Source organism: Nansenia antarctica, assembly GCF_963989245.1.
Source record: "Nansenia antarctica genome assembly, chromosome: 17".
In the NCBI taxonomy this organism is placed as follows: Eukaryota; Metazoa; Chordata; class Actinopteri; order Argentiniformes; family Microstomatidae; genus Nansenia; species Nansenia antarctica.
In genome coordinates this window covers 21,166,988-21,178,872 of record NC_137687.1, presented here as the reverse complement: position 1 = coordinate 21,178,872, position 11,885 = coordinate 21,166,988, and the positions used below count along the sequence as shown (strand labels likewise).

Genomic DNA, 11,885 nt, shown 5'->3' with positions numbered 1-11,885 from the left:
CATAGCTTACAGGTGGTTCTGTCTAAAGTTTAGATATGTGATAATTGTATAGGCCTCTATTATATATTTGATAGGCTATAGTCTGACTGACATGTCCAGAGGATCATTAATAGAAAACTGGTGAATCGGAAGTCTATACGGGCTTTTTGGAGACATTATTTAGCCTACATCTGGGGACTATTGTTTGAAAACAAGGATAATATTTGGATGACAATGAAAGAAAAACAGAGGAAGTAGTTCAGATAATCATCACAGGACAATACCATGTTATGATCATAGTCATTAATTTTAAAAAAAATGAAACGGATAGGTTAGAAACACCTACCGGATAAGTGGAAACCCTGGGACAAATCCTTAAAAGAGCTTCGGTGGCAATTAATGAGCAATAGACGGGCCAATGGGAGAAACAGCGAGGACCCTGTGAGGGACTATGCGATTCCGATATGGAGTTTCCCTGCAGTGAGTAAATGAAATGCCTTAGCATCCTACTTTCCTCATGGAGTTTAATATAGACTTCTTTCATGGTTTACACAAGGACGGCTGGAGTTGATGTTTTAGCGCTCCTGTCGCTTGGCGCGTAATTCGAGTAGTCTAGGCTCATCCTTATCGGCTAGTATCTTGCCTTATCACTATGCTGAGGGACTGGGAGGTCAATATTAATTTTAGCGGCTTGCCAAGGCGGCAGTGTTGCAATGCCTGACTGATGTTCCCTCCGATGAGTCCTGCCGTATTTAGAGCTTGGAGACGCGCACAGCAGCAGGAGACAGTGGACAAGCGCACTGGGCATGGGTTGGATCTGAATGGACCGATGCCTTTTGCCATACTTGAGTTTATGAACATACTTGATCATTGTTTGCAATGTGCTTAAAACATGCGGCACCACTTTGCGAATGTTCCACAATTCGAGTAAAGGTAAGAACACACTAATTATTCATCTAGTCAAAACAAAATGCATGAGTTAGATATTTACGAAGCTGTCATTTAGAACAATATGGACATAGTCGAATGGCTGTGTGTCAGTTGCAAATTAATATTTGACACATTTTCCGATTCTATGCCGTCTTCAATATCTCTTTGATAACTTAACATTTGTGTTTCAATTAGTGAGCAATTTGTTTGCAACTATTATTGTAAAAAGCAGTTCATCCCACTGCCAGGGCTGACCGAGCTAGAGCTCATTGAACAAGTTCCCCTCCATCAGTAATGAGGCGAGACATGGCTCTTTATTCCCGGGTCCAGCTCAATGGAGCGCTTTACGCATGGGTCTCCCAGAACCGTTCTGGTCCCACTGAACTATTTGAGTTGCGCTACCACATGTACAATTTTGTACTTGGTTTCATATGGATACAAAAAAGAATCAACAGATTTTTGTCACACTGCAATAACAATTGACGAGCATTGCGTGCACTGATATATTTTGAATGAGTTGGCCTATCGCTCAGATATCCTTGGCTCAGCCATCACACATGTGGTTCCTTTATTTTTAGTACATCATAGGGGACATTTGTGAATTCTCTATCTAGAATGACTCTGCATTCTTTGGCAGAGAGGAAGGGAGGGTTCCCTAAATGCTGAATCTGCCTATACAGAGGATGACTCTAAATGATGACTGTAAATTCCACAAAAGCTGTGACTTTGCAGGAAAGGTTTGGGGTTCCCCGGCCAGACCTTTTGCTAGCTATGGGAGCTCGTCCAGGAAATGATGTCACACCTCAGTGTGACCTGGTATCTGATCCCTGATAGCTAACCCAAACCCTAACCCTTTCACTTCTTGGTGACTTTCATTCTGTATGAGAGGAAGTCACTAGTTTTACTGAGCTATAGTTAAACATAACTGCACTGTCACCCTTCCAATAGGATGAACGTGCATAATCTTGAGACTAAACCAAGGTCATGTAACAGTCATTTAGATTATCAACTGCCAAGAGTTGATCAGGCTATGAGTCCTCTCACAACAGCATCTCTGACAGCTTGGTGACCTTTGGGAAGTAATCTGCCCATGCTCTGGTTTTTGAGTTTGCCAAGGTGTAGGAGTTTGCCAAGTGCGCACAGCTAAACTAGAACTCTACTAGAACAGCAAAAAATAGAAGCAAATTGCTGGTGTTTGATGTTGGCAGTGTTCCTGTTACCCTTCACTTTGGCCACGCTCCTAGAGTACAGACTCCTGTCATGTTCACACTACGTGGTTGGCAGCGTCCCCAGGTCAGTAATGCAGGATGTAGGGGCTGGGTGTCTGTGTTTGTAGGAGCTGGGTGTCTGTGGGGGGTGGGAGTGTGGGGGTGTGACAGCACACACATTCTCTTATTCATGGTCACACACACGTAGCCATGGTGTTGAAAGGGCAAAGGTCGGAGTTTCACACTGGTCAACTTGTCGAACAGAATGATTCCTAAATAAGGTCAGTTATCCTGCTCTTTCCAAATCACGCTCAACCTCCTTGACTGGAATGAGGTGTAAGGTCATATGAGTGCAATGAATACTTAAAGGTCCAGTATGTAACATTCAAGCTTTCTAAATGCTTCCTTATGGTTGTAATGACTATATGTAACAGGGTCTGGTAAAAAAGCAAACATTTTTCTGTTTTTTAGTGCAGATTGTAAGCTTTCATATGATGTGTCATACATTGAAATCTGAAAATAGGAGAAGATATGCATATCTGGAATGTTAATCCTCAAACCAAATAGGCTACTGGAGAAAATCACTCTGAATCAAAACAGCACTTCCTACCATCGCGTTGGTAGCTAGCTAGCAGCTAAGAAAGAACACCGCTATGAACATGTAACAGCATGTTTAGCACATTATAACATGCTGATAGAACATCAACATGCTAAAAACACATAACCTCACATCATTTTGTTTGTTTACAAACCATGTATCACTAACCCAGTAGCCTAGAAGCAGGATGGCAGGTGATACAGTGAATCCAATTCACAAATTATAAGTATTTAGTGATCCTAAAACTGTTGTTTGTTATATTGAGTGGGCTCTTCAACACTTAAACTTTCGTAATATGAAAAAAAAAACTTTTTTGGTCATTTGCGCAACTTGAGAATTCCCGGCATGCGGAACCAGTTCACCAGTCCATGTCACAAATGTCCAAATTAAACACTCATGTTTAGTATTTGGTCGACAAAGTCTGAAGTCTGCAACCCATTGATCCCAACATAAGCTGGGTATCTTATCTAGTAATGCTCTGCCAGGCCTGTACTGCAGCCATCTTCAGCTGTTTGTTTTGATGACGTTTTGCCTTCAGTCTCCTTTTTGGGTCATTGTTCTGCTGTATGACGAAGCGCCGTCCAATGAGTTTGGAGTCATTTGCTTGTACTTGGGCTGACAAGATGTTTCTGTACAGCCATGCATGCTCAAGCCATAACACCTGGTGGTATGCTGTGGATATTGGGCATATTGGGCAACTTTTTTTCTCCACACTTTACTCTTGCCTTCACTCTGGTACAATATGTCCATCTTTGTTTCATCTGTCCATAAGACCTTTTTTTGTTTGTTGCTCTTTTAGGTCATTGTTTTTGTAATCTGTAACCTGGCCATCCTGTTTTTGCAGTTAATAATAGTGGGGTTTTTTTGTTTTCTTTTTTTAATCATGGTGATCCACTGTAGAAATCTTCCATGGCCTACCAGTTTGTGATTTCAGAGCTCACCAGTACTTTCTTTCTTTGTATGAATGAATGGTCTTTATTGTCATTGATATAGTACAGGTACCAAACAACGAAATTTGGGAGGGGGGGCTCCCCTGGTGCTAGGAAAAAAAAACGAAAAACAAGAAGGGAAAAGAGCTGGTTTACATAAATAAAGGCTATGTACACTATCCACTATACTATGCTATACAAATAAAACACTGTGCTGTACTCTATGCTATGCTATACCTCAGTCTGTTTGTCCTTGCGAACATGGTCCTGAACCGCCTGTCCGAGGGCAGCCGAGCAAAGTGTTCGTACCCAGGGTGGGATGGGTCTCTGGAGATCTTGGAGGCCTTCCTGAGGCAGCGTGTGTTGTACAGCTCTTCCAGAGAGGGGAGGGGGGCGCCGGTGATCTTCTGGGCCGATCTCACGACTCTCTGTACCGCATTTCTCTCTGCGGCTGTGCAGCTGGAGAACCACACGCAGATGCAGTAGGTGAGGATGCTCTCCACTGCGCAGCGGTAGAAGGCCACCAGCATCTCTTGTCCGATGTGGTCTTTCCTGAGGACTCTCAGGAAGTAGAGCCGCTGTTGTGCCTTCTTGATGATGGCTGCTGTGTTGATCTTCCAGGACAGGTCATCCTGTATGATGTTCCAAACTGTTGATGTTGTTAGGTTGAAGGTTTTGTTAGGTTGAAGGTGTTGTTAGGTTGAAGGTTTTGGTGTTTCTGATGTTTCAGCCACATTATGGCTTCCCTGCCTTTCCTTGTGTCTCTGGTCCTGATATTCACAGACTCCAGAGACAGACGCAGAAACACCTGTCAAGCCGACTGTCCCATCACTTATGGTACCCTGAAAGAGGGGCAATATGCATAAAAAGTGTTGTAATTTATGATCTGTCCGCAATGCTATCAAATAAAAGCTGAAAATCTGTCTTTGAATAGTAATTGTTTGATTTCAAATTCAAACTCTTGGAATGTAGAGCCAAAGGTCGAAAAAAACGGCCATTATTTATGCAGCGCAATGTATAAACCAAAGCTTAGTTGGGATCCCGCGGTGATGCCACCCTCTTTGAATTGCTGACACCCCTGGCCAACGAAGACAATGGTTTTGGTTTTCGACTCTGTGACACCCAAACAACTAACCTATGATTGAGCAGCTGGGTTGAGTATGGGATGAAGGAGTTGTTATATCTGTTGCGTTTGCATTTCTGCAACCCAGTGGCGTCGTTAGTCCAGGGCAACCGGGGCTATAGCCCCACATGTTTTATGAATAGCCCCGGAAGACAAATTGCCATCTAGCGCATCTACAAAACATGGGCTGGGCTAAGCCCCCGATGTTTCAAGATCCTAACAACGCGTTTGCAACCTGCAGCATCTCCTGAAGGGCATCATTTGGTACTCCTCATGGAGGTCATGTGAGGGATCTGAGACCATCTTGTTTCTCAGTCTGATGGTGCTCCTATTATGATGACTGAAGGCTTTGTAAACGCGTGAGGATAGCATTGACGTCAGTAACTGTGTTTCCGGTTCAGCGTGATTACCATCAGGACTATGGGATGTCCTCACGGGATAGTGGGTGAGAGTAGGATGAGGGAGGGGGTGAGGGTAGGAAGAGGGAGGGGGTGAGGGTAAGATGAGGGAGGGGGTGAGGGTAGGAAGAGGGAGGGGGTGAGAGTAGGAAGAGGGAGGGGGTGAGAGTAGGAAGAGGGAGGGGGTGAGGGTAGAATGATATCAGGTGAGACTTAGCACATAGGAGGATGATACTTACATGCACAGGCCAGAATGCATAGCTCCAAGCCAATGTTCAATTAATTCCATGCAAATGTATGCTGTGACCTTTTTTTCATAATTGTTATTGCTATCACTATGTTCCAGAGGAAATAAGCTTTTATAAATCGTTCTGAGAATCTTTACATTCATCTTGCTCGACTGCAAGTACAATAAACGGTGCCAGAAGGCTTAGAATTATTAGAATGAATCTCTCTACCTTGTGGCCAATTGCCATCAAGGCCCCTCAGCTGTGGGCACAGATACACAGAGTGCAGTGCACTGTTAGGGCTTTCACACCGGCAAAGAACCGTGCCGGTTCGCGTTCGCGTTCGGAAACCTCTGAACGTTGGCGCTGTCTGGCGAACGAGCCCGCGTTCAAGCCAGTGTATGAACGCGGGCTCGTTCGCCAGACAGCGCCAACGTTCGGAGGTTCCCAAACGCGAACGCGAACCGGCACGGTTCTTTGCCGGTGTGAAAGCCCTATGTGTGTATTCTGTATGCATTGTCTATTCTTGATTGATTTGCTTGGATATTCATTCTAACACAGTTTTGGTGGGGCAGAGAGCTGCTTCAGTTGCAGGGTTGAGGCGATGTTTGTTGAAGGCCCAGTGTGTGTGTGTGTGTGTGTGTGTGTGTGTGTGTGTGTGTCCACAGGACTCTTTGCCTTGCTGCTGATGGTGTTGGAGTGGACCCGACCAGGCCTGCCGGCGCCCCTAAAGCCTGTCTGTGACCTACGGGTCCTAGATGTCTTCATCAAGGAGGCTCAAGATGCAGAGGCTGCCATGGTGAGACACAAACACAGACAGACATACACACACACACACACACACAAACAAACACACAAAAACACAGACAGACAGACATACAGACATCTCATGATTCTAACATTGTCTAACCTTTTCTCTTCCTTCTAATCCCCCCCTCCCTCCAGAAAACGTGTAAAGAGGGGTGTGGTCTTCTTGTAGGGCCTGTCACTGTTCCCCAGAGCAAAGTGGACTTAATCGTCTGGCAGGGCAAGAATGTGAGTAACAATAAGGGATCTGCCTAAGAATGTGCTTCACCTTCGAATTAGCCACCTCTCTTCTGTAAGCACAATATCAGTGTGTGTGTGTGTGTGTGTGTGTGTGTGTGTGTGTGTGTGTGCGTGTGCGCATGAACACATGTGTGTGTTCTGACAGGCAGCGGAGAAAGCTCAGGAGGTACAGTCTGGCCTGTGGCTGTTGGACCAGACCATTAGCTCTCTGCGGGCCTCCATCACCAACACAGCACTCCAGAGCCACATAGACAACAGCATCAGAAACATCGCCACCATCAGGCGGGTACTGCGCAGACTCAACATCCAGGTGAGCCAGGGCCAGGTCAAATCAGGTCATAAGTGGATTGGTATTCCATCACTGTTGCTGTGTATCATAGGTCTGGTGATCAAGTTGTTATAGTGGATATACAGTGCCATGCATAGGTAATGGGACAGTGAAACATGTTGTCTTCTTTTAGCTCTATACTCCAAAAGTTTTTTCGAAATCAAACAATTACTATGAGATCAAAGGAGAGATTCTCTGTTTTTTATTTGATGGTATTTGTGTAGAAATTACAACACTTTTTCTACATAGTCCCCCTTTTTCAAGGCACCAAATGTAATGGGACAGATTCATATAATGTCTAAATTAAGCACACATGTTTATTATTTAGAACATGATCTGTTCTCTCAAGCAATCCTCCAGGTTATGTCTTAATAGATTCTCTAGTGGGCCTGATTTATAAATGTTGCGTAGGCATCACTTTCTAAGCAAACTTTGGGATTTATAAAAAACCAAACTTGACGTCCACCATGGACACTTTGACCCGTGTGCAGTGGCAATTTTAGCATGGCATTTCTGGAGGGGCAGTTTTGTATCACGTCACTATTTCAAAAAATGGATTCTGAAAGCAACAAGTAACAGGTCTAGGCATTAGCCCTACACATAATATTTGTGACACGTTCTGATGCTTTGGTCCTCATATTGGCAACCAATCAAAATGTTCAGACTTTTCTTTTGAAACACGGAAGTATGTTTCAACGTTGTTGAGAATCACAACACAAACTTGCTAGTCAAGCCAAAATACTGAAACACAATGGATTCGGTGAGTAATCCCCACTGCTACCTAGTTAACTATAACACTACTTTACATTGTTAGCAGGCTCACAAAACAAGCTGTGTTAGTTGACTAGCGAAGTGTCATTGATTTTCAACAACGTGGAAAGGTATTCACATGTTTTCGAAAGAAAAGTCTGATCATTACATCGGATCCCGATATGAGGACCAAAGCATTAGAAAGTGTCACATTTGGTTCTCCACTTGATATCATAGCCAGTATAATACATTTAAAATGACTACAAAACAAAACCAATATAGTCTACAGTGAACCGTGCACTGTCCATTTGTCATACATGTCCAAACATACCTCACTTGAATAGGATGGTAGCGCGGGGGTTTGCGTGAGCAAACCTCTCAATGACTTAACTGTTGAAATCCATCCCTGGATCAATGTATTTTCAATGGAAAGCTTGGCAAGGGCATTCAGTCACTGTTGTCCCATTGTGTTTCTTGCGAATGTCTTAATCCTCTTCAATGTCAAAAAGTTATCTCCAACTTCTCTTCTTAACTCAATGTACTAAACCGCACGGTCAACAAATAATCTACATGATTCATTGTTAGCTAGTTAGCATTAACGTCAGACGTACAGTCAACTAAATTGCTTTGACATTATTTCCTGTCACGTCAGTCCAGGTTAACGTCATTAGCGTTTAATATCTTTCCGACACCTGTTGCTAGTTAGAATTCATTATTGGGCATAAACATTTCTGCCCCATCACCCAATGTAATTTTTCCCTGCTTACGTCAATCACGCTCACGTTTAATTTTAATTTTAATTTTAATTTTGCCATTTAGCAGACGCTTTTATCCAAAGCGACTTACAATTACGAATTACAGGGACATTCCCCCTGGAGTAACTGAGGGCTAAGTGCCTTACCCAAGGGCACACTAGTAGTGGTGTGGCTTCAGGCGGGATTTGAACTCACAACCTTCCGATCCCAAGTCCAACTCACTATCCACTAGACCACCACTACCCCCTACTATCCACGTTACTCTAGCAACAAGGGGCATAGTGCTCCACTGCCCGACAGAAGAGATAAAGGACATAGAGTGCAGTCTGCAGCGCGGTCCGGACCGCGAGAACAGACACTCACACTAGAGAACAGCACTATAAGGATTGTGAGTCAAGTTTATTGTATTTATACACACCAATGTCACCATTGAATCACTATTTTGTATTAAATATAAAATAAATGTTGCCACAACGTTCAAATGTAACGAGCATCTTCCATCACAGTGCCACCTGGTGGGGCATTGCCCCTGCCCCTAATGTAGAATCGCCGCCGCCCATGCGTACGCACATAATTAGAGAAATGAGAAACTGCGACTGTGATGGCAGATGCCTCTGATCTGCAGGTTTATAACCAGGCACTGGGTGTCTTCTCTGGTGATGCTCTGCCAGGTCTGTACTGTAGTCATCTTCAGTTGTTGTTTGTTTTGAGGTCTTTTTGCATGTTCAATTGGATTTAAATCTGAAGATTGACTTGGCCAGTCAAGAACTTGCCACTTTTTGGCCCTGATAAACTAAGGTTAGTTGCTATGGCCATGTGTTTTAGGATCATTGTCTTACTATATGATGAAGCCCATCTGATGAGTTTGGAGGCATTTGCTTGTTAAGCAGACAAGATGTTTCTGTAGACTCCAGAATACATTCTGCTACTGCCTTCAGCAGTTACATCATCAATTAAGACGAGTTAGCAGTTCTAGTAGCAGCTATACATGTCCAAAACATGTTTCACAGATGAGGTGGTGTGCTATAAATCTTCTCCAAACTTTCCACTTACAATCAGTTTGGTATCTTCTTTTCTGTCCATATACCTTTTCCCAGACCTGTGTGGGCTCTTTAGCAAACATGACTATCCTTGTTTGAGGATAACTAGTGGTTTGCACCTTACAGTGAAGCCTCTATAGTTTGGCTGGTGACTGTTCTGCGGATCGTAGCCTCTGACACGTTCACGCCTCCCCCCTGACCTGTGGGACAGCCTCTGACACGTTCACGCCTCCCCCCTGACCTGTGGGACAGCCTCTGACACGTTCACGCCTCCCCCCTGACCTGTGGGACAGTTGTTTGGGTTTTTTTCTTAGTTATGGTGAACATGTTTCGGTCATCCACTGTAAGTAAGTAAGTAAGTAACGTTTATTTATATAGCACAAAATGTACAACGACAAGAGCCGCCCAAAGTGCTTAACAGATAAAATATAAAAAGAAAAACAAGATAAAAGAGATAAAATACAGATGAAAGAAAACTGATAAAATAGAAAAATACACTAAAAGCAAGGTGCAGTACAAATAAAAGTGCAAAGAGTGCAGTGTCGGGAAGGCAGGCTCACCTCAGGTCAAAGGCCAGGGAGAAAATATGTGTTTTGACTAGTTTTTTAAAAGCCTCAATGCTCTCGGCGGCTCTGATGTGGAGGGGGAGACTATTCCAGAGCCTAGGGGCGGCCTTAGAGAAGGCTCTGTCCCCTCTAGTTTTTAATTTAGTCCTTTTAGTAGTTTAGTGTAGTACTATTCCTTGCCTTTTTTCTTTTTAATGATGTTCCAAACGGTTGATTTTGGCGAGTTGAAGGTTTTGTCTGTTTCTGATATAATTTTTTCCTTCAGCCTAATACTGACTTATTTGACTTTCATTAACCCCTCGTTGGTCCTCATGTTGACACACCAATAGCAGATTCTAAAGACAATTGCAAAGCCTAGAATCAATACAAGACATTGATGCCTGCTCAAATGATGTGACCAGAATCACCTGTCAAGCCAATTGTCCCATAACTTTTTTTGGGGGGGGGGGGATTATGTATGGGGACTATGAAAAGTGTGGTCATTTCTAAAAATGCTTCACTGTCCCATTAATTACTGTACACATGGCACTGTATATATTCAGAAGAACCTCTATCCATGTTAGTGCTTAGATAGAAGCAGTAGGAAGGTCAACAGCAGCAGGGTCAACTGAGTTTGCGCCAAGGCCATGGAAAGACAAACTAAGCTCTCTCTGCATTGAAATGTAGACTCAAGGGCAGTTTCACCACCATACAGACATCAAACTAACATTCAGCTTTTACCCTGGTGATATACTGCTGATAAAAGTTAAAAAATGTCTTTATTCAGGCTGCGATAAGATAACATGGAGGGTATTTTTTGTCTTTAATCAGACTGAAATACTTTGGTTTATATTCTAGTTTCAATATTCCGATTTGCATAACTGATATTTCCCCTCCTGTGTGTCCTGACAGGAGTACACCCCTACAGCCGGAGAGCCGGGCGTCGAGACCTGGGCGGTATCATCCGCCTTCAATTTGCTTCAAGTCCACCTCAACTTCCTGCGAGGGAAAGTGAACCTCTTGATGTACGACGCGTCTGCTTGCCACCATGACTCCAGCTGATTGGGTCCCTCTGAGTCTGGGCCAAGCTGACTGCAGCTTCCCATGGCAGGGTGGGACTGGGCACTATTGACTGCATACTTCCAGGTAGAACTCACAGAGGAGGGCGTGTGGACTGGATCTAAATCAACCTCACTGGAGAGGATGAAGCTGTATGGACGAAACAGTCCTGAATGGGCTTTAGAAGGACCAGAGCAGGCAGCACCTTGGAATATAGACATGAGGGAAGTTTGTGGTGAATCTCAGCCACACACCTACAGTACAAGGAATGAGACCCAGAGAATGTACTGCTTTTACAGCTCTTCAATGGGCGGTCTTCTGCACTTTGTGTGTGTAAGTGTATGTTTGAATTTGTCTGTGTGTCTGTGTTTTAGCATGAGTAGGACTCTGAGATCCACCCTAGTTACTATCCCCAAACACTGCTCCTCAAAATGGATTGCACATGACACCTTGACTGAGATCTACTCCTCAATAATGATTGATGATTGCGTATCTCGTAACAGGATGAGGCCTATACCACAAACCTTTCACACTTCACAGCCACGCCTCATAGTCAGTATACAAAACTTGTCTAACAGTACTTTTCTTATTGATTTCTCATTGTCTGTCTTTAAATGTCTTTTATATTGCTTTTGTAATGACTATTTATAGAGATTTATATTCTACTTTATTATTTATATTCTACTTTTAAGCTCCAGGAACTGTAATTGTTATGATTTAGGACCTAGTAGCCTCGTTATGGATGTAGCTCCTGAAGCCTCGTTATGGATGTCGCTCCTGAACATACTCAATGTATTACACTGCTGAACATTGTTGTAAGAGTATTTGTACACATCATATCCTTTTGTGCACTGCTGTTTCCCTGTGTATTTGTGTTGATGTTTGTGACAGTTTTACTAAATTCTTCACCAATTGAAGAAAGGGGGGGTGGGGGTGGGGGTCAGGATGGTCTTTATCAGATGGGGTAAA

General features: G+C 43.5%; 1 protein-coding gene across 1 annotated transcript; it reads left to right on the top strand.

The window, feature by feature from the left end:
- Nucleotides 1–776: 776 nt before the first annotated feature.
- Nucleotides 777–11,761, top strand: epoa (erythropoietin a). The gene is made up of 5 exons (XM_080547470.1): nt 777–912; nt 6,061–6,191; nt 6,338–6,427; nt 6,585–6,749; nt 10,770–11,761. Exons 1-5 carry the CDS (start codon nt 891–893, stop codon nt 10,917–10,919), a joined length of 558 nt encoding a protein of 185 aa, XP_080403596.1. The 5' UTR covers nt 777–890; the 3' UTR covers nt 10,920–11,761.
- Nucleotides 11,762–11,885: the final 124 nt, after the last annotated feature.